Consider the following 23,363-nt stretch of genomic DNA (forward strand, 5'->3'; position numbering starts at 1 on the left):
AAAATAAAATGCAAAACAGGCAAGCTCCCCCAAAAAAGTATTTTTAATATATATATATATATATATATATTTTTTTTTTTTTTTTGCAAAAAATGTGGGGCTCAAAACCCCACCTGCCCTGAATGACGGGTCGCACTGTATCAAGCTACCAAAACATACATTTATACCATCATTTTAGAATACCCTAGTACCTTCACATGATACTACTGAGTTGTTCAGCCCTACCGTTCTAAAGAACCTGTTAGAGCCTGTTATAAAATGTTTATAACGTCTGTTTTTATAAATGAAGTTGAATTTAAGCAACAGCCACTAGTCTCTTGCATGAGCATGTCATATCACGTGTGGCAGCTGTCATCAACCAGCTCTTTGCGTCTATTCCTCCGTCATTATATTTAAAAAAAGATTTAGCGGGGATGCAGACCCAGACTCTAATGAGTCTTCTGTTAGATTTTTACATTTGTTACAATGGAGCAGCTCGCTGCTGAGCGAGCAATCGCCTGTTATAACCAAGACCACAGATCAGTCTGAGTAGACTTTGCAAGTTCACTGTCATGCAGCCTCTGAGTGTCAGAGAGGGAACATGGCAGTTTTACAACAAATAAAGCGTATCGTCTCTAGCCTAAACGGTTAAAACAATATGACCCATGTTACCGGATGTGCCTTTTTTAACATTTCTATCGCGATTCGTGCGCATTTTATATAATTTCACAAACCATGTCGCGGGCCGTTTTATACCTATCCCAGATCGCTAATTATTGGTTTGATAACAAACAACGATGTGCTTCAAAATGTATGATTTATATAGGGGTAATGTCAGCCAAAACTATGTCAAACGTCTTATTTCTGGTGCCTAACGTTTTAAAAGTTGTGTATGAGGGAGACAGAGGGAATGTGTGAGTGAAGGTTTCATGCAGTGTTTTCCCTTTACTGACACAACGACATGCAGATCATTATGCATGTATATCACAGGAGGTTGTTGGCACCTTAACTGGGGAGGACGGGTTCGTGGTAATGTCTGGAGCGGAATCAGTGGGATGGAATCAAACATGGTTTCTATGTGTTTGATGCAATTCAATATGTGCCGTTCCAGCCATTATTATGAGCCTTCCTCCCTTCAGCAGCCTCCACTGATGTACAGGTTATTCCTTCCTCCCACTCCTCCAGCCAAATCACAGGTAGGCCAGATGAAAACAGGAAAGTTGTTTTGTACAAGTAACGTTTTGCTTGACACATCAACAAAAACATGCTTTTGATGGAAAACATCCATAGATGCTGTTAGAATGAAATAGCCTAAAATGGTGTGAGGCATGGTTTTATTAAATAGTTGTATTATTGTTAAATGTTAATTGACCATTTTAGCAGAGAGAACTTGATGCATTGCAAAAATTGCCACACATGGACATGAATCCAAAAATATGTTTTGCTTCATCAGGATGCAACATTTGTTTTAAACAAGATGTCTCCTTTAATTCAACAGAGAGTAAAGATAATTTCACCCACCTTCTCAGATAGGAATCACAGTTCTTGACAGGTTTTGCCTCTTTCTTCACGCCATCTGGTGCCCATGCTATGGATGTATCTATCCCCACATCTACTCTGCCTGCAGCTCCAGAAGATATAGGCATCTCTGCTTCTTCTACAACGACTACATCTCACACTGCAAAAACGAAAACATTGCACAAACACCTAAGTCTAGGGACTTAGAAGAGTATAGCTGGTATCCTAAGCCTTGTGTACAAATTTGTCCGTCCAGTTCTGCATCTGTTTTGACCAGGAGAATGTGGTGGCTGTCTGGCAGTGGAGTTTACAAAATAGTTTGTTGTTGTATCCACGACAACCAAAGCCTAAATGACTGGAACCAGAGTCACATATAAATATATGGCTCTGATTGGAACTACACAGCCTCATTGAAGTGTGGCCCTTTCTCCTGAATGTGCCTAAAAAAAGTCCTACTTGGGGTATTAATCTAAATCTTGCACGCTTTGAGGCGGATATGGATGTGGGAGGGGACTAAGGGGACTAAATATGTTGAATTGAGTATGTTTTGCTTTATTTTATAGTGTTCAGGTGTAGTTTGTGAGTTTTGTTTCCGGTTCCGTGTCAGTCAGCTGTCAGAAACAAGACGCTTTCATTGAACTGCAACATCTGAATGTGACCTGGACAGTCGTGAAGAGGGCATGACAAAACCTTTTCCCTCTCAGGAGACTGAAAAGATTTGGCATGGGTCCCCAGATCCTCAAAAAGTTCTACAGCTGCACCATCGAGAGCATCCTGACCTGTTGCATCACCACCTGGTATGGCAACTGCTCAGCATCTGTCACACCCTGACCATAGTTTGCTATGTATGTTTCTATGTTTTGTTTGGTCAGGGTGTGATCTGAGTGGGCATTCTATGTTGGATGTCTTGTTTGTCTGTTTCTGTGTTTGGGCCTGATATGGTTCTCAATCAGAGGCAGGTGTTAGTCATTGTCTCTGATTGGGAGCCATATTTAGGTAGCCTGTTTTGTGTTGGGTTTTGTGGGTGGTTGTCTCCTGTGTCAGTATTTGTACCACACGGGAATGTTTCGGGTTTTCACGTTTCTTGTTTTGTAGTTTATTCATGTATAGTTTCATTATTAAAGAACCATGAATTATAACAACGCTGCATTTTGGTCTGCCTCTCCTTCCCAGGAAGAATCCCGTAACAGCATCTGCTCAGTAAGGTGCTACATAGGGTAGTGCGTATAGCCCAGTACATCACTGTGGCCAAGCTTTCTGCCATCCAGGACCTCTATACCAGGCGGTGTCTGAGGAAAGCCCATAAAATTGTCAGAGACTCTAGTTACCCAAGTCATAGACTGTTTTCTCTGCTACCGCACGGCAAGCTGTACAGGAGCGCCAAGTCTAGGACCAAAAGGCTCCTTAACAGCTTCTAACCCCAAGCCATAAGACTGCTGAACAATTAATCAAATGTCCACCGGACTATTTACATTGGCCCCCCCTCCATTTGTTTTGTACACTGCTGCTACTCGCTGTTCATTATCTGTGTATAGTCACTTCACCCCCACCTACATGTACAAATTACCTCAACTAAATGGTACCCCCGCACACTGACTCGGTACCGGTATCCCCTGTATATAGGCTCGTTATTGTTATTTTATTGTGTTACTTTTTATTATTTTTTACTTTAGTTCATTTGGTAAATATTTTCTTAACTCTTCTTGAACTGCACTGTTGGTTTAGGGCTTGTAAGTAAGCATTTCACGGTAATACACTTGTTGTATTCAGCCAATGTGACAAATAAAGTTTGATTTGATTTGAAACAAGCCTAAACATTTCACAGACAGGTGTTGAGTTTTGAAAATGTCTTTAATGTATTGGCAAAAGACGAGCACAGAGGAGATTCCAGTTCTGCCCTATCAGGTGTCAGAAGGTCTTTAGGACTCCTCCTTCTCGTCTCCGTGTGTAATGATGTAACACAGTGACTTGTAGTCGATGTTGCCGGCCACGTCAATTGGAGCCACAGAGAAGGCCTGATCCACCTGAGGATTTCATCAGGAGAGGACAGTGGGGTTAGGCAACTCATTGGGAAAGGATCAAAATAAATGTGAACAGATGTTGATTCTACTGTCCTTGTAGGACTGTACTACTGATTGAATGATTGATCCCTCTCTCTCTCTAGTAATTTGTCAACTGTGTGATTATATTTTTTTTAAATTATTGTTAAGGAGGTAAGAAGGAGTTAGACATTACCAACCTCATCTGCTGTGAATTTATCAGCCTGGTTCATCAATAATCGTCTAAACCTAAAAAAAAAAAACATTTTTGAAAAGACAGAACAAATCGAATAAACTAACATTATACTCTACGTCATTGTACAGTTTGGCAAACTAGGAAGAGATTCAAATGATACTGACTCATCCTTGTTGACGAATCCTGTGCCGTTTGGGTCAAAGAGCTTGAAGGCTGCGAGGATGGTGTCCTCAGGGTCTGTGCCTGTAGAGGGAGAGTCACGGTATATTCCATAGTTCAGCTTGCACGGACACACACACACACACACACACACACACACACACACACACACACACACACACACACACACACACACACACACACACACACACACACACACACACACACACACACAATCCAGCCTAATAACCAACAGTGTAACCCACATTATATGACATAACATCATAACATTGATATCAGGACATTCATACAGAGGAAACACTGATGAATGACTGTCTCTATGGCAAGATTAAAAGAGACTCAGCCTTCTAATTGTGAAGTAGATTGTGTGAGATGCCGAGGGATCTCACCATTGAGTTTCTCCCCAAACAAAGAGAGGAAAACGGTGAAGTTGATGGGACCCTTCCCCTCGTTCAACATCTCATCCAGCTCCTCATCCTTTACGTTCAACTTTCCTGGGAAACAAAAAAACAAATGATTATACCAACATATGCACATGAACGCATGCACACAGACACACACACATTTGTAAAGAGACTGAATACCTAGCTGTCCATAGGTTTCCCTCAGATCCTGTTTTTTGATGACACCATCTCTGTCTTGGTCAATACAGCCGAAAGCCTGGAGACAGACACAGTACAACCGTAAGTTAGTAACAGTGGTGTAAGGTAACTAGTATAAATACTTTTAAAGTGCTACTTAAGTACTTTACTATTCATATTTTTGAGAACTTTTACTTTTACTTCTATACACGATCCCTGACATCCAAAAGTACTTGTTACATTTCGATAGCAATATAATCAAATTCACGTACCTATCAACATAACAAGTTATGTTGCTCTATATTGGATCACTCCAATATGGTATCCTTCCACACAGCAGCATACATTCCAAGTAAGGAATGCAGATTATTCCTGTGTACCTGGTGGTGCTGAGGCTGACCCTCTTAAATAGCTGTCGCCGCACAACTTCCTCCTCTTCCTATATTTCGTCTCATTCCAGAGTGGATTCGCTTGGTAGGAGCTCTATGTTAGAGTATATGGGGGCAGAAGTATACCCACAGCTATTCAATAGCTTGGAGCAGCTATCTAGCTAGCCTCTCCATCTGGGTGCTCTACTGCCCCCCCTCCCCACTCGTTTGGCTTGTGTCATCTCGTTTGGGTTTTGTCGTTGTTTGTATTACTTGTGACAGAGTGTACCAACAAGAGTGTTAGGGTTTGTCTTAGTAGATTGTGTGACTTGTCTATCCACCGGAACCCTCTTCGGTTTTAGCCTTCAGGTTCGGCGACCACGCCTACCCCGCAAGATCGGGAGACTGTATGTTTTGCACCAGCGGACTTGCACTTCTCACATGATAGTGAGCTAGGTGTCACGAGGCACCACGTTTTCATCTCTCACAAGGCGCAGCTAAACACCTTCTTCACTCACTTTGAGGATAACACAGTGCCGCTGACACTGGCCCTCTCTCTCGTTCTCCGTGGCCGACGTGAGTAAGACATTTAAGAGTGTTAAGCCAGCCCTGACGGCATCCCTAGCCGCGTCCTCAGAGCATGCACAGACCAGCTGGATGAAGTGTTTGTGGACATATTTGATCTCTCCCTATCCCTGTCCTTGCTTCAAGATGTCCACCATTGTTCCTATACCCAAGAACGCAAAGGTAACTGAACTAAATGACTATGCTCCGTAGCACTCACTTCTGTCATCATGAAGTGCTTTGAGAGGCTAGTTAAGGGTCATATCACCTCCACCTTACCCGACACCCTAGACCCACTGCAATTTGCATACTGCCCCAATAGATCCATGGATGATGCAATTGCCATCGCACTGCACACTGCCCTGTCCCATCTGCACAGGAGGTATATCTATGTAAGAAAGCTGGTCATGGACTACAGCTGAGCCTTCAACACCATAGTACCATCCAAGCTCATCATTAAGCTTGGGGCCCTGGGTCTGAACCCCACCCTGTGCAACTGGGTCCTTTACATCCTGATGGACCGCCACAAGGCGGTGAAGGTAGGCAACAACACCTTCACTATGCTGGTCCTCAAAACTGGGGCCTCACAAGGGTGCATGCTCGGCACCCTCCTGTACTCCCTGTTCGCCCATGACTCTATGGCCACGCACACCTCCAACTCAATCATCAAATTTGCAGAGGACACAACAGTGATAGGCCTGATTACCAACAATGATGAGACAGCCTACAGGGAGGAGGTGAGGGCCCTGGCAGAGTGGTGCCAGGAAAATAACCAGAGCCACTGCCTGTTCACACCGTTAAAATCCAGAAGGTGAGGTCAGTACAGGTGCATCAAAGCTGGGACCAAGAGACTGAAAAACAGCTTCTATCTGGAGGCTGTTAAATAGCCGGCTTCCGCCCAGTACCTTACCCTAAACTTAGTCACTGTTACTAGTCGGCTACCACCCAGTTACTCAACCATGCATCTTAGAGGCTGCTGCCCTATGTACAGACATGGAACACTGGTCACTTTAATAATGTTTACATACTGTTTAACCCATTTCAAATGTATATACTGTATTCTAGTCAAGTCCATCCTTTTCAACTATTGCTGTACATATACTATTCTATCCATGTATTATTCAGATATACTATATAGTCTATCCACATACTGTCCATTTCTATACATCCCAACCACAGGTTGGTGGCACCTTAATTGAGGAGGAACCGCTCATGGTAAGGCTCCCCAAATACAGGTGTGCCAAGCTTGTAGCGTCATGTCCAAGAAGTCTCAAGGCTGTAAATGCTGACAAAGGTGCTTCAACAAAGTACTGAGCAAAGGGTCTGAGTACTTTTGTAAATGTGCTATTTCAGTTTTTTTATTTTTTATAAATTTGCAAAAAAATATTTAATCAATTTTAGAATAAGGCTGTGATGTAATAAAATGTGGAAAAAGTCAAGGGGTCTGAAGATTTTCTGAATGCACTGTATGTATAGAGAAATGCTTGTGTTCCTAGCTCCAACAGTGCAGTAATATCTAACAATACACACAAATCTAAAAGTGAAAGAATGGAATTAAGAAATAGAGAAATATTAGGACGAGAATGTCGGTGTCCAGAGTATGTATATATTTAGATGCACCTGTACAGGTGGACCTGTTTGCAACTCAGGAAAACACTCATTTCCCCAGCTGGTTCTCGATGTCGGACCCTACAGGCCCTCTGGGTCTGGACACCCTCGCTCACGATTGGCTTTACGTGTTCCCACCATTTCCCCTGATCACAGCTATGCTAGACAGGGTCATTTTGATGGGCCACCAGCTGCACTGCATCATGCTGGCCGAGACCACCATGGTTCAGCCTCCTGTTGTCCCTCTTGTCGGGGACTCCATGGCAGCTGCCCCTGAGGCCCAACCTGCTCTTTCAGACACTGTGGCATCCGGACCCACACCGCCTCCAGCTTTGGGCTCGGCCTCTGAAAGGCGTTAGTGGACCAGTCTAACCGTGGTCACATACATAACCTTTGTTGTCATCCCTAGCACCTCTTAACTGGCATACTCAATAAACACAAATAGAGCATTTGTAAATTATGTTTGAGTTTTGAAGTGTGTCCCGAAAATAAATCTTGTCTTTTCATTTGCTTCATATAAGGAATTTGATGTGTAGAATTGACTTGTACTTTTACTCAAGAATGACAATTAAATATTTTTTCCACCACTGTACTTAAGTCCATTTAAAACAGATACTTTTAGACTTTTACTCAAGTAGAATTTTGCTGGGTGACTTTCACTTCTACCGGAGTCATTTTCTATGAAGGTATCTTTGCTTTTACTCAAGTAGAATTTTGCTGGGTGACTTTCACTTCTACCTGAGTCATTTTCTATGAAGGTATCTTTGCTTTTACTCAAATTTGATAATTGAGTACTTTTTTCACCAGTGGTTATCTTGCTTTTGTTTGGTTTTTACCTTCATCATAAAATAAATCATTATTATCCAAATGTATTTATCACTTATATTTAAAGCAGTTTCCTCTGACGTCTAATGTCTATGAACTAGCAATCCAAACTACCAATATAGCACTTTTATGAATTAGACCGTGAAAGTGTAACTATACCTCCTTAAACTCCTGTATCTGGGACTGTTCGAACATGGAGAAGACATTGGAGCAGCTCTTCTGGGCTCCTCTCTGTCTCTTATTAGCAGCCTTCTTACTGGCCTGAGAAACCAGAACAAATTGACAGACACATGATCTTTGCTGTCACTCAGTCTGACCAGAGTGAGAGGAGAGAGGGAGTCAAACAAAAGCACTTACATCAACATGTAATAATTGAACCATGTATTCTACGTGAAAGAGTATTGAGTGATGAATTCAAACATGTCACATACATTTTAGCCTCTTCTTCTTACACTAAAACATCCTAGTTTTACTTGACCAAGGTCATCCAAAGTCGGTATGATTTAAATTAAATTGAGCATGATTTACTTTCTAAGGACTTATATTTGTAATCAAAACAGTAGGATATTATAAAAGGGCTTTGAACACTGTAAAAGGAGTTCCAATAGAAAGCTGACACCAGATTTACTCTCTACATAGTCAAACACGCTTCTAATATTGTATCACAACAATTAACTCCATTCCAGATCAATATTACAGAGATATATTGCTCAAAAGAAAAGTTAGATGGCAAACGATGAATAATATGGAGAATGTCATTTTTCTACTCACCATGTCAGTGTGTGGTGCGACGTCTCTCTTGGTCCAGGACTATGTGTGATTAGTGGGGAGGGTTTATATGTATGGCCCATGTTATCTTCTGCCCTCCTATAATAAGCCTGCAGTGGGTGCCATAGTCCCTTACATGGCCATCTCTAACCTCTCTCTGTGGGAACACGATAAGGACCAAGGACCAGGATTCCACTGGGGTGGTAGAAGGAGATAGGGAGAGATATAGTGCAGGGGGGAGGGGTGATACAATGAGAGAAGAGAAGGGAGAGAGAGAGAGGGAAGGTGGATGTGCAGAGATACGGTGAGAGAGCGGGGATGGCGGTATATGGCAAACGAGGAGGTGGGATTTAGAGGATTATGGATATTATGTGATGCAATGTGAGTAGTCAGTAAAATCTCTACCGATGAAAAGTTGAGATGTTACCCATTGGTATGGCTGCTGTTTATACTCTTATTTCAGTTGTGTTGGGTGTTTGCCTGATTTTGTGTTACTCACCTACTCTTAGACTTTGCTGATCATAAACTTTACAGTTCTTTATGACACCAAAGTATGTGGTCATGTACAGCAAAAGCCTAAATGTTTTATGAGGATAGACACAAAAGAAATATATATTTTTTTATAGCAACTTTATTTACAATAAACAAAGCACATTCTCATTCTTAGATATACATATGAGCAATTAAGACCTAAACTCATCATACATACCTTTTATAAAGAAGCATTTCATCTCCCACTAACAGTGAGTGAAAGACTAAACTGCAATACATTTGAAACGTATAATCCTTTACTTTTGAGTTACTGTATCTAAGGTAACATCTCTGGATTGTACAGACATCAGCAAACTGAAAACATACAGATATTATAAATCAATGTCAATGCTTTACACATGAACGTTATATTACAGTACTAACCAGGCTTCAAACACCTGCAATCGGTGGTAGCTTGAGAACATGTTATAACAAGGGTTCAGTACTTGCTGTGACACACCACCTGTGCATTGTGGGTACTCCAGGAAATTTACAGAGACTCTGTATAATACTGTACACTAGGAAAAATACTGATTTAACCTGCCTCTTTGTTTTCCATAGTGTGTGTGCTGTGTGGTAGGGTTATATGTCAGTACAATGAGTTCTCCACACATATATTCCCTCTCTCACCAGTGAGGAGGGATGCTTTACTCTGTGAGGGCCTCGAAAAAAGGGTTGGGTGACATTAGATGGGAGGGGGTTCTTAATTGGACAACAGTCCTCCTCTCCTGTGTGACCTGGAAACCGATAAGTGGTCAAGGAGAGAGTTAATTTGTTTGTAGGCGAACAGAGGAGTGTCCTCCTCACTTCTATAGCTTCCTCTCGCGAAGGATACTGAAGTGCATCCTCCGCGGCAGAGTTTTGAAATCTGCCCCCTTTGATTCAGCTGTTGTTCACTTGGAGGAGAAAGCTTGCACATATTTCAAAACAATACTTGTAGTTTTATCTATAAAATGTCTAGCACAACTAGCTACATTAGTTTTTACTACTTTACGCCTCTGTAAACGTCATTTGTTTCCATGTTTCCTCCCTTCCTCTCCTCGATTACCGTTGACCTTTTTCAAAAGGAGGCGAGGTGAGGATGGAGGAGAGGATGCGAGTTGAGCAAAACCAATTGAGATTCTCCAGAGTCATTTACTGTAGGGGTTCAGTTCAGCCTGGTTCACCTGTATCACCCCCTATAGGTGGGAGGCTGTTACGACCCTCTCACTGTGTCAGCATGCACGCTGCCATCTTACAGGCTACTGCAGAGATAAGTGCTGCCCCCCGGCCACTCCCTTCCTCTGATTGGATGAAGGTGATGTCACAGTGAGGCGTCAGCTCACGTACAACTTTGTGGAACCTGTCTTGGAAACTGTGGAGGGAGATCAACATCAGGGTTAGAATAAAATCCATCACATTTTTACTAGATATGACTAGCATCATTTGTATGTTACAGACTTAATGACCCTCTGTCTCTCTCTCTCTGCCTCTCCCTCCCCCTCCTCACCAGGGGTGGAGTTTGTAGACGGAGCCGTCAACGCCCACGGTGATCTTCAGCACCTCCTGGCTGCGGCGTTCTCTCATGCGATTGATTACGGCGGCTAACCCCGCTCCACACATATGTGCTGCCCGCGTGGACACGCTCTCACACGCCAGACGCACTATGTCACAGTCCATCTCCGAGGGCAACACGCCCAGCGTGGACAGGATGTTGTAGATCTGCTTCCTGTCACCAGAGTCACTGAGAAACACACAGGGTGAGAATACACACAACATTTACTAAGGAACCAAGACTTACTGAGCGTAGCTTTACTGTCTCACACAGAAGACAGTCACAAACTGTGTTGCTGTAATTCTAATAGTGTTGACAGATGTTATTGTCATTTCACGGTTGTGTCTTGACCCCTCACCTCTCTATCTGGGAGACGTAGCGCGTCTCAAAGCTGCCGCGAGTCTTCAGCAGGTCAGAGGCTTCCCCATTAAACAGCAGCTCTTCATTCACCAGCTTCAACAATACCACCCTCACCAGCTCTCCCATGTACTTCCCACTGATCAACTTCTCGTAGCTACAGACAGATGGAGGAGAGGGGGGGAGACAGTAGAGGGAAGCCGCAGGGCAGAGGAGGTGGATGGAGAGAGAGTCGTGCGTCACATAACACGTGAACCTATATATATATATCCCTGTCATCATAATTTCCCAGCTGGGCTGAAGAATAAGAAGGATTGCAAAGCAGGAGAGCGATCTCTCCATCTCTCTGTCGTTGTGAGTGGAGAGAGAGATAAAGTGCTAGGGTGAGTGAGGCTCAGCTCCTCGGTTGCCTGTGTGAAGAGACTGTCAGAGCAAACGGTAAACAGCCATTAGCCTGGTTGAGCACTGGACAGGAGCTCATTAATCTGACCCTGACGTATATGGGCCTGTCACTGGCCACAGCCAGGAAAACAACCTGGTTACCTAGCGACCACACAGGCTGTAGGTCAGTCAGGTGAGCGTCATAGACAGGTGAGGGAGAGAACAAGAGAGAGAGAGAGAGGCACGTTTCCACCTGTGCTTATCCTCAGGCTGCTTGTGCAGTGTGTCACAGAAACATGTGCAGTGTGTCACAGAAACATGTGCAGTGTCACAGAAACATGTGCAGTGTGTCACAGAAACATGTGCAGTGTGTCACAGAAACATGTGCAGTGTCACAGAAACATGTGCAGTGTGTCACAGAAACATGTGCAGTGTGTCACAGAAACATGTGCAGTGTCACAGAAACATGTGCAGTGTCACAGAAACATGTGCAGTGTGTCACAGAAACATGTGCAGTGTGTCACAGAAACATGTGCAGTGTGTCACAGAAACATATGCAGTGTGTCACAGAAACATGTGCAGTGTGTCACAGAAACATATGCAGTGTGTCACAGAAACATGTGCAGTGTGTCACAGAAACATGTGCAGTGTGTCACAGAAACATGTGCAGTGTGTCACAGAAACATATGCAGTGTGTCACAGAAACATGTGCAGTGTGTCACAGAAACATGTGCAGTGTGTCACAGAAACATATGCAGTGTGTCACAGAAACATGTGCAGTGTGTCACAGAAACATGTGCAGCTCTCAGAAACACATTGGACTCTTACTTACTTTGACCTTCTAAGAATGTCTGGATACACGTGCAGTATTAGCTGGAACTACTGGTAAAAAATATAGTGAAAGCAGGTGCTTCCACACAGGTGTTTCCTTAATTAATTAAGCAATTAAAACATCCCATCATGCTTAGGGTCATGTATAAAAATGCCCAGTTACCCATTATTTTGTCTACCATGACTAGAAGAAGAGATCTCAGTGACTTTGAACAGAGGGGTCTTAAAGGACCATAGGGGGTTTAAAGGGTGTGTGTGTGTCACCAGAGGGCATAGGGGGTTTAAAGGGTGTGTATGTGCATGTGTGTGTGTGTGTGTGTGTGTGTGTGTGTGTGTGTGTGTGTGTGTGTGTGTGTGTGTGTGTGTGTGTGTGTGTGTGTGTGTGTGTGTGTGTGTGTGTGTGTGTGTGTGTGTGTGTGTGTGTGTGTGTGTGTGCGTGTGTGTGTGTGTGTGTGTCTCAGTCACCAGATCTCAACCCAATTAAACACTTATGTGAGATTATGGAGCGGCGCCTGAGACAGTGTTTTCCACCACCATCAACAAAACACCAAAAGATGGAATTTCTCTTGGAAGAATGATGTCACATTCCTCCAATAGAGTTCCAGACACTTATGCCAAGGTGCATATAAGCTGTTCTGGTGGCTTGTGGTGGACCAATGCCCTATGAAAACACTTTATGTTGGTGTTTCCTTTATTTTGGCAGTTACCTCTAGGTACTACTTTCAAGAATCGATTCATTTAGCCACTTTTATGTCTATGAAATGTTTAATCACCAGTGGAGATTGGAACACCCCCTAAACTTAGAGGGGCCTGGTTGATTCTTTGTGAAACAGACAGCTCTCCAGTACTCACAGTTGTTGTCCAGGGTTGAGTGATGTCTCATCCACCACCCTGTCGTACTCCAGTCTGAATTCCTCCAGCTCTCCATTGGCACCGAAGGCCCCCCACTCTGTGTTCACACACATCCTCCCCTCTTCTCCCTCCACCAGCTCCACTGTCCTCATCTCCTCCATGTAGCATGCGTTACACCCAGTACCTGGGGACAGGACAATGCTCATATTACACTTGATTTGTGTGTTGTATTACAGACAAACACCAACATAGTTGGCTTTAAAGAGGGGTAGAGTAGGTGGTAGGTAACAGGAGATTAGTGGATGAGCAATCAATGTGTGTGTGTGTCCTCACCCACAATCATTCCCACTTCGCAGCTGCGGTCCTCATAGTAGCAAGATATCATGGTAGCAACTGTATCGTTCACCATGGCAACTACGTCCATCTCAAAGTCCTGAAGAGTAAAGGAACATTTCAGTACGGATCTATTTACATGAATCTACTGCGCATGTTTTACAAATGTCTCATAGCATGTCTATCATAACATATTTATAATTGTGTGTATTGTAAACATAGAATCCTTATCATGTAGTAAAAACCCTACCCCTCTCCTCTTGATGGCATCTCTCAGTAGTCCCACCACGTTGTTACCCTCGGCTCCAGAAGCCTTGAACCCTTTGGTCCAGTTCAGTAGGATGCCCTGGGAGGAACACACAGGTTAGAGTTAGGGGTAGGGTTGGTAGCAGGGCTCAGAGGAGGCTGGTAGGCAGAGCTATAGGATGACAGGCTTATTGCAATGTCTGGAATTGAGTAAATGGAACAGAGTCAACCTCGTGGTGTCCATATGTTTGATGTGTTTGATACCATTCCATTCATTGCATTCCAGCCATTACAATGAGCCCCTCCACTTATAGTTCCTCCCACCAGCCTCCTCTAACAGACACTAACTCAGACAATCAGATAGTCACTGAGGTCAACTCTCTAATCTGAAGTCTCTAAACTTGTGTGGATCTTGTACTTAGTCAATGTCATACCTTGTCTATGTCCTCATGTCGTACGGGGAAGGAGAAGGTGAAACCCAGAGGAAGCTTCCTGTGTTTGATGTGGTGTCTGTCCAGGAAGTCCGATATACACTCTGCAATGTAGTCAAAGAGCTGAGAAGAGAGAGGGAGGGAAGAGGGAAAAGGAGAAAGAGGGGAAGACGGAGAAATGGAAAGACAGGATTTATGGGACACTAATTACACTGGTCAGCACAGTGCACTTCTGAGTGAACACTTCTAAGTACACTAGTGCTGCACGCTCACCATCTCAGCCGTGCCTGTCATTGCGTCTTCAGGGATGGAGTACATCTGGTGTTTGGTCTCCACCTTCCACCCCCTCTCCTCATCCTCCCCCACCTTCACCAACATCACACGGAAGTTAGTCCCCCCCAGGTCCAGGGCCAGGAAATCCCCCACCTCTGACACAGCGCAGCATAGAGAAGGTTGTCATAAAGGATCAAACACACACTCACACAACCAGGGTTTTTTGGAATACAGTTTTATTGTGGAATATTGTATTTCAAAAAGCCCTAGACACTGAATGTTAACTAGATCTAATAAGAAATGTAATGTTCTTCATGTGCCAGCTCTCAAGACATTACCACTCGGTACAAATAGACTAGCTATCATGAATTTACATTGTTATTTCACAAGAAGGCATTGAATAAATGGGTTGTTGAACCAAATCGGTGCCTTATGCGAAGTGTAACTTGGTCAAAAAAGACTTCATAACTTCACAAACTTCATAAACTTCATAAAAAAACATGTTTTCCAATCTCAAGAGGTAAAAAACAATCAAGTTGACTATAGTAAGTGCCTATAAAGAGCCAAATAAAGTAAGTGTTTAATGTCACAGGTTTGACTGTAACAGGGTTGGTGATTTCATCTTAAATCAGCCATAAATATGCTTGTGACAGGGAGAATGGAAGCTGTGTGCAACAGGGAGGGGCAATTGAATGCAAGCTTATTTTTTTAGGGGAAATTGTTAAAACCTTTCTAGCCTGTATGGGTAACAGGGTTGACGTGTTATGCCCGACCCGCTCAGTTTTCCACCACAAGACACCAGAAAATTGCCAAAATGTTTAAAACCAGCTCAATATGATTTTAAATGTTTCTATAAAATAAATGTTTTTAAAGGAATAATTTCACCACATTAAAACAAGAGTTCAGTTCACTTAACAGGGTTGACCTTAAAATGAGGGACCAATGTGAATTAATCAGTAATCACATGAAATAATTAATAATCTTCAGAAATGACTGTCAAAGCAACAAAATAACTAGAGTTTTACATTGTTGGTGAAAACTTTGAGAAATGTTGTGGGTAAGTGGGTTAAAACCTTCCTAGAAGTCAGAGGGTGTGACTTCTATTTCATATTGAAATTCAGATATGTTGAATTCTCTTTGTTGTCTATATTAAAGGGCACTTCATTTAAAAACCTATACGGGATCGGTGTCCCTATACCGGGACGGTTGCACTAATGTGTGCTAATGTGATTAACATGACAGTTGTAAGTAACAGCAAACTTTCCAGGACATAGACATGTCTTATATGGGCAGAAAGCTTACATTCTTGTTAATCTAACTGCACCGTACAATTTACAGTAGTTATTACAGTGAAAAAATACCATGCTATTGTTTGAGGACAGTCTACAACAACAAAAAATGTATCATGGCAACTGGTTTGATACATTCACCTCTGAAGGTAAATAATGCACTTACATTCTGTAATCTTGCTCTGATTTCCCAGAGATAAAATGTAGCGTAGTTTTGTTTCATAAAATACATTTTTATATTCAAATGTAGGAACTGGGTTCTACAGTCTCTGGCTCCACACCCATCCCGCATGGCCATCTAGATGTGTGAAAGTTAGTGTATAAGCTAATGATCCATCATGTAGGACATTTCTTGGAGTGTGTAAACTTACACTTTGTATTACCATATCATTTTTGTATGTTCTCTATAGTTATGTACATGAAAATGTATCAATTGACCAATTCGGCACGTTTGGGCAGACTTGATACAAAATATTGTCCAGTATTGCAGTGCTTCACTGGATCAATCTGAAACTTTGCACACACACTGCTGTCATCTAGTGGCCAAAATCTAAGTTGCGCCTAAACTGCAATATTATATTATGGCCTTTCGCTTGCATTTCAAATAATTTTTTGTTTTATAGAAAAAGCATGTTTTTTTGTTTGTATTATCTTTAACCAGATGTAATGTGTTACATTCTCCTACATTCATTTCACATTTCCACAAACTTCAAGGTGTTTCCTTTCAAATGATATCAAGAATATGAATATCCTTGCCTCAGGTACAGAGCAGTTAGATTTGGGTATGTCATTTTAGGCAAAAATTTTAAAAAGGGGTCTGATCCTTTAACTTATAACAGGCTTTTAAAAATGCAATATTGGTGCACAATTTCTACTTAAAATATGAAAGATATGCAAAAGGCAATCATTTTGTTGAGCGACCCAAATTAGGTAAATGCCTCTACCTGATCCCTCAGGAGTGGAGTAGACATAGGTGGGCAGCATTTTGACGCTGGACTCCTGGTGCGTCTCTACACGCAGTCCCCGGTCCATCTCCCTCATCATCCTCTTCATCACCTCCTTCAACTGCTCCTTCTTCAACCTGAACTCCGACAGAATCTGCTCCACCTGGGGAGGGAGGGACGAACAGGGTCAGAGCAGGTCTCATTCATAAAATACCTTTAGAATAGAATAACAGTATTTCCCCCCAAGGAAACGTCAGGTGTGGCATTTCTCAAGCCCAAGGACACTTTACATACGTCACAGATAAAGTACAGCAGGGGTTCCCAAACTGTTGTAATCAACGGTCAATGTTTAATCTTTAAGTTGAGTCTATGACAGTCTATTACAAATCAGTCTGATAGTACTTGTGATGGTATTTCAATCTGAAGGACGTATGATTTGAATTGACTGAAATGCATCAGAAAGGTATTGGGAAGTTCAGAAGATCACCAGGCTATAATGTTCTAGAAACTTCTGTGTAGAAAATAACGTTATCATTGATGATGTTATTTTTCCCCCAGTCTGATTTAGTGCCTGGTCTTATCCACTCTGTGCTAATGTGTCCCTTGCAGCTTGTGGGATTGTAGAGGGAAACAGAAGACACATATGTGTTCCTTATCTTTCAGTGATGGGGTCATAATATTTTGTAACTTAAAAGAGTGAGCCACATTTGTAAGAAGAAAACAGAAACCGCTCTTTTATTACAACCGCATCTAGCGGCTACCGGAGGTTACTGACGTAACCCCGGTTCTATGAACCAAGCACCATTTTTTACATTTGATTTCAGAGTTTTTCTCGCAAACCCATTTTAAATCAGGTGACCCCACATGGGTCGTGAACCCTAGTTTGGGAAACGATGGAGTACATAATTTATAGCACAATAAAGCAAATATTGAAAAAAAAGTTGTGTGTGAGAGTAAGGGATAACAAAGATTTAATATTTCACTTCAGCCCTTGCTCTCCATTTTTGTTCATCTAAAATGTGACCTGCTGAAACACAAACATTGAAAACAAATAAAATAAAATGTAAGAAGTTGAAAGTCAAAGAAGTTGCTATTTGCAGTATGCCCTGTTTGATGGTTGCTCTGAAATACGTCACCACCAAGACACACAGAATTTCATCCAGCTATTTCACAAAGAGGACAAAGTAGTGAACTGAACATCTGACAAAGCTTCTCACCCATAATTTCTTCTCAAACACGGGGCAGTCTGTGTGTGAAGACGAGTTAATTCAGACAACATTCATGCAGAACAGTATGAGTAATAATAGTAGTCAAATTATAACATAATTAAGGCAATAATGTACAAATTGTTTGAAAATCAATTCAAGTAACTCAATCCTAAGTAAACTATTCTGACGTTAAAACCTAGACTGGATACCAAAATTAGTTCTCATCTAAACTCTTCAGAAATGTGTGTCTTACCATGAGGGCTGTCTCTAGCACAGAGCTGAGGTTACAAGGCATCTTCCCCATCTGGCCCGTGTAGGAGCTGACACATGGCATCTTTTCTAGCCTTACAAATTACTCTCTGTGTGTATCTAGGTGTATGGAGAGTGTGAGTCTGCAGAGCCAGTGGACTGTAAATACAGTTGAATGAGGACCTCAGCTGTTTTTATGCTCTGGTAAAAGGGGCTGGCCGGAGAAGATGGTGGCCTCTGTACACACACAAACGCCCACACCCTAATGCCTCATCCCATCTGGCCAAGGTCATATGGTCAGATGAAATATCTATGACCTGATTTCAGGAGAGCTATAAACTGAGTGTACAAGACTGACCAGGTGAATCCAGGTGAAGGCTATGATCCCTTATTGATGTCACTTGTTAAATCCACTTCAATCAGTTTAGATGAAGGGAAAGAGATAGGTTAAAGAATGATTTTTAAGCCTTGAGATAATTGAGACATGGATTCAGAGGGTGAATGGGCAAGTCAAAATATTTAAGTGCCTTTGAACAGGGTATGGTAGTAGGTGTCAGGCACACCAGTTTGAGTGTGTCAAGAACTGCAACACTGCTGGATTTTTCACGCTCAACAGTTTCCTTGTGTATCAAGAATGGCCTGTGTGTATCAAAAATCTAGCCAACTTGACACAATTGTGGGAAGCATTGGAGTCAACATGGTCCAGCATCCCTGTGGAACGCTTTTGACACCTTGTAGAGTCCAGGGCCCGACGAAATGAGGCTGTTCTGAGGGCAAAAGGGCTGCAACTCAAGGAAGGTGTTCTTAATGTTTTGTACACTCAGTGTATATTATGCCTTTCTATTATCATCACAGGTCAATTTGATATGCTGTGACTAAATCTGTCACATGTGTAATGGCCAACAAGATTTCAATGTTTTACCAATTTGAATAAAGATTCTGGCTGGTAATGACAAACCCCAAAAGCAGACTAACTAAATAAACGCCTCAGACAGAGGTAAATGTTGATCTAAACTAAAAACCACTGAAAATACATACAGCTAAACTATTTTTGTTGCTTTTCCAACATAATTTAATTCCATTAAGTTCATTTCCAATCTGTATCTATGCGATGACCTGACTTTTATTTAGTAGAACAGATAACGTCATTTGACCTAGAAATAGTTGAAATGCAGATTTTTGTCTTTGCTTTGAAAGCGTGGCAGAGATGTGACCTATATCAGTGGGTTTAAGAGTAGCCTATGTCGTTGGGTTCAACGTGCACATGATTTGTGCCTGTATACATGTACCTAGGCAGATCAGATACTGGTCGATGCAGGTTATTTTTGCGTTACTCAAAGTCTATCATTATTTAACTAGATAAATATACATCTAAATTTAGCACACTGCAAAGTTGAATGGCCCATAAAATCAGTAATGGAGCGTTGTAGGCAAAGGGCTCCTGTGCTTATCACTCAAAGGTTATCAAAAACTGCTCCAAAAATAGCCCTGGTGCCCCTTTCCTCGGTGCCAGGACCTCCTGGTTTCAGGGTAAATGCATCAATAATCCAGACATACAAGTTGACACACACTTTGGCCAAACCTTGAACTGCAAATTAAGAACGTCTGAATTTAGTTCATTCAAACATTCTTTATTCTCTAACAGTATAAACTTGTGTAATAATTCATAAATCATTCAAGTTTGATTGAACATACACACACATACTCACACACACACACAGATACAGACACACACACAGGCATATGCACGCTGCTGTTTGAGAAATCCAGCCATGTTTGATTTGTGTCAGGTCCTTTTATGGATGGAACTTGAACGTGTGCCAAGTGCTTCTCCACAGCTGATTATGCCAGCTAATTGAACCCAGTTAGAGCTCTCCAGCTAGGCTGTTTGCTGAGATGGCCTGATGGGTGAGGCTTCCATCCACCTGCCTCACTCATCAGATAAGACCCCTGACTTAGAAAATAATAATAATACGTTCTATATTGAGAATATGGTGAAAGTAATCACTTAGCAGTAAAGCAAATATAGAACCAATTGTATAATGAGGCATTTAGAATGCTGAAGACAAGTAAAATATCCAGAACATATATCCAAATACCTGCTAATTCATTCATATCCTCATGATCTGTTACACTGTTTCATGCTTTCATGGACTTTTGCAGTGATTTATTCTTAAACGTCTGGAAACTCAGTTTGCTAGATAAGTAAAGTTTCCATTGCCCTGGGAGGAGGTGAGATTTCTGAGACTTTCTTAGGACAATTTAAAAGGCACTTTAGGGAATTTTCCATTAACGGATTAGATTATCACAATGACAATTTGTAACATTAAAAACACATGGTAATAGTTTTCTGTTTTTACCTTGTCCATCGTATGAGGGTCCATATAATACAAGTCCTGCCGGTCATGGGTGCTGTCTGCTGTGGAATAGTAAACTGTTGTCCAGGTGGGCGACAGGAGCAGGTTAAAAAGTAGCGGTTTGTTTTAAAGGTGCTACATGAAGAACGCAGAAAACGTAAAGAGAAATAACAAACTTAGAAATGATTGGTCTTCATCTGTAAATACATAAATGTTTTTATTATTATTTTTAAACTATTTATTTAACATGTGTTGAACAAATGTCCAGTCATTTATGTCCAACCAATTCCTCCCTGCTGAACATTTTGTCTGCTGTTAGGCTAGTTATTTTGTAAAATAATAATTTACAACAATAGCTAACTCAGTTAAAAGTGTTCACTCAAAGGCCTGGAAACTATTTTTCTTAATTCGTGTGCTTTTGCAGTTAATGATGCATCCACTGCGGCCGTCAATATAAGTGTACTGGCCAAAAGCAAACTATTCAACATCAGGTTAAATCAAGTCCTTCTCACCTTGGTCCTCAGATCGTAATTTTCAACCAAATATGAATCTCAATGTGTATCCAAAAAATACATGTTTTATTGCTTTTCCATTTGAGAAAACTATTGCGTACGGTTACGGTATACAGCTCCAAAGCTTCGTCTCATTGACTAGGCAGGGCTATTTTTTTCTGAATATCTATGGCAACCAAAACTATCCTATTCAAGGGGGGAAAAACTCCCCTCATCCTGCCACAACCACCCCATCAACAGATGCTTCCAAGAACTCTCTTTCACAGTCTCCATGCTCAATGTTTTTAATCCGTTGCCCTGGAAATCAATTTATCTGGACACTTCTGGTATGGAAAACACTTAGCACTGAGGAAAGTGGCCAAGTGGGAATTGTTAAATGGAGCAAAATTACTTAGGGAAACAAAGACTGGGGGTGCTGAGAAATGACAGTAGCCTAGGTGAGGCTTAGGTCATCATGGCCTGTCCTGTTGTTGACATTTTACCAGTGTTGGGAAAGCTACTCTGAAAATATAGTTTACCAAACTACTACCCCCTGGGCACACCACGTCATATCAACGTGGAGAGTATTTGATTGAGACATTGACCAATGAGATTACAACCTACACTGAGTGTACAAAACATTAGGAACAGCCTTAATTCGCATGGATTCTACAAGGTGTCAAAAGCGTTCCATGGGGATGCTGGCCCATGTTGACTTCAATGCTTCCCACGGTTGTGTCAAGTTGGCTCTAGATGACCTTTTGGTGGTGGACCATTTTTCTTACACATGGAAACCTGTTGAGCATGAAAAACCCAGCAGTGCTGCAGTTCGTGACACACTCAAACCGGTGCACCTGGCACCTACTACCATACCCTGTTCAAAGGCGCTTAAATATTTTGTCTTGCCCATTCCCCTCCGAATTGCACACATACACAATCCATGTCCCAATTGTCTCAAGGCTTAAAAATAATTATTTAACCTGCCCCTCCTCTTCATCCTCACTGATTTAAGTAAATTTAACAAGTGGGATCATAGCTTTCACCTGAATTCACCTAATATTTTGTCCACTCGGTTTATATTCACCCTTTCAAAAAGACAGCCAAACATATGCTGAATTCCCGAATGTGTCAATACGCTGTCAACCATCTAAAAACACAACCAAATTCCAATGAAAAACAATGTCAGATTTTGGGTTAGTTGTCACCTAAATGTGCTATCATTGCAATTTCAAGCATTTAAAAGCACAACCAAGTTCAAATAGGAATACAAAGTCAGATAATGTGTTTATTTATACAACAACTTAATGTGTTATCACTGTGCTTCATCTAATAGCACCACCAAATGTCCTGGATTGCAGTTCAGATTACATAAAAAGTACATCAATGCTGTTTGAGATTCTATGCAGATTATTATAGCAATTGTGAAGATCTCCACAGATCTGTGACTTGCATGCTATCTTGAACATACATGCATTCTATGATTACATAAGGAGACGAATACAGTTACGGTAACCTCAATGTTGCCATGGATGGTCAAATAAATAATGTTATGTTAGTTGGTAAGAAAACCTTAACTTTAGGCTATTTACTATACTACAAAAGTAATATTGAATTGTGTTTGGTTGTCAACACATCCAAATATCAATATTTGAAGAACATGTATCTTCTGCTTGGATAGTTACATCTGTGCCACTGATTTAGTTAGTTTAGCTTTAATTTCAAATTGTCTACAAATAAAAATGGATGTTGGACTCACGTCTCCATCTCAACTGAAAATAAAAATGGATGTTGGACTCACGTCTCCATCTCAACTGAAAATAAAAATGGATGTTGGACTCACGTCTCCATCTCAACTGAAAATAAAAATGTAAGAATAGGACAAAATCATGATTTGATTTAGAATAGGACAAAATCATGATTTGATTTAGTCTTATTCTTTAAATTAGATTTTTGGTTGAGATGGAGACATGAATCCAACATATCAGTTATTAACTTGTAGATTAATTTGGAAGTTAACCAAAGCTCTAAACCCTAGGGTTATATGTACTGCCTATTTCTGGTTGAATACTGAGTTGAAACCATAGCTGTTGATGACTTTCACAAATGCTATATAGGCTTAAATGGCATCATTGATGATATTGATAAAGTATGGTGCTTACATTTCATTGGCTCTTTGACCTACCCTTTGAAGTGACTGACATTGACAGTGAATCTATTTTATGTGGCGATTTCACAACAGGCATTCTCACAATTGTAAAGGGTGCGTAACTGGTGGCAGTGAAGTCAAACGCAGGAGACCTCAATATGGGCGCAGACCTCCCTCCTTCTTCTTCACAAAAAATAAACTCGAGGAGACGGGTGAAGTGGAGGGCCGAATGTACCCCTGACGCAGGGATTCAGAGACATATATCTCCATAGCCACCGCTTGAG

The 23,363-nt window shown here is 41.6% G+C and overlaps 2 protein-coding genes across 2 annotated transcripts; both read right to left on the bottom strand.

Moving 5' to 3' along the window:
- Positions 1-1,663: 1,663 nt before the first annotated feature.
- LOC139389586 (myosin regulatory light chain 2, atrial isoform-like) lies at positions 1,664-8,702 on the bottom strand. The gene is made up of 7 exons (XM_071136418.1): positions 8,630-8,702; positions 8,018-8,119; positions 4,497-4,572; positions 4,302-4,406; positions 3,897-3,975; positions 3,737-3,785; positions 1,664-3,521 (listed from the first exon to the last, which is right to left on the bottom strand). The coding sequence occupies exons 1-7, from the start codon at positions 8,630-8,632 to the stop codon at positions 3,417-3,419; spliced, it is 519 nt and encodes a 172-aa protein (XP_070992519.1). The 5' UTR covers positions 8,633-8,702; the 3' UTR covers positions 1,664-3,416.
- A 539-nt stretch (positions 8,703-9,241) lies between these two features.
- Positions 9,242-18,227, bottom strand: LOC139389413 (hexokinase-4-like). The gene is made up of 10 exons (XM_071136157.1): positions 18,090-18,227; positions 16,629-16,791; positions 14,396-14,550; positions 14,126-14,245; positions 13,696-13,791; positions 13,446-13,545; positions 13,113-13,296; positions 11,050-11,205; positions 10,647-10,880; positions 9,242-10,511 (listed from the first exon to the last, which is right to left on the bottom strand). The coding sequence occupies exons 1-10, from the start codon at positions 18,168-18,170 to the stop codon at positions 10,364-10,366; spliced, it is 1,437 nt and encodes a 478-aa protein (XP_070992258.1). The 5' UTR covers positions 18,171-18,227; the 3' UTR covers positions 9,242-10,363.
- Between the last annotated feature and the right edge of the window lie 5,136 nt (positions 18,228-23,363).

This window comes from Oncorhynchus clarkii, chromosome 30 (genome assembly GCF_045791955.1).
Source record: "Oncorhynchus clarkii lewisi isolate Uvic-CL-2024 chromosome 30, UVic_Ocla_1.0, whole genome shotgun sequence".
NCBI classification, from domain to species: Eukaryota; Metazoa; Chordata; class Actinopteri; order Salmoniformes; family Salmonidae; genus Oncorhynchus; species Oncorhynchus clarkii.

What these genes read in the sequence shown, in the direction of transcription:
- LOC139389586 (XM_071136418.1), bottom strand. An exon ending in GGATTCGTCAACAAGGATGA is followed by an intron (nt 3,786 to 3,896) that starts GTCAGTATCATT and finishes TTTTTTTTTTAG; the next exon opens with GTTTAGACGATTATTGATGA. An exon ending in ATAAATTCACAGCAGATGAG is followed by an intron (nt 3,522 to 3,736) that starts GTTGGTAATGTC and finishes TGAAATCCTCAG; the next exon opens with GTGGATCAGGCCTTCTCTGT.
- LOC139389413 (XM_071136157.1), bottom strand. Translation starts at nt 18,170, where the DNA reads ATGCCATGTGTCAGCTCCTACACGGGCCAGATGGGGAAGATGCCTTGT. An exon ending in CTCCACTCCTGAGGGATCAG is followed by an intron (nt 14,551 to 16,628) that starts GTAGAGGCATTT and finishes GCGCTGTGTCAG; the next exon opens with AGGTGGGGGATTTCCTGGCC. An exon ending in ATGCCATCAAGAGGAGAGGG is followed by an intron (nt 13,546 to 13,695) that starts GTAGGGTTTTTA and finishes TTTACTCTTCAG; the next exon opens with GACTTTGAGATGGACGTAGT.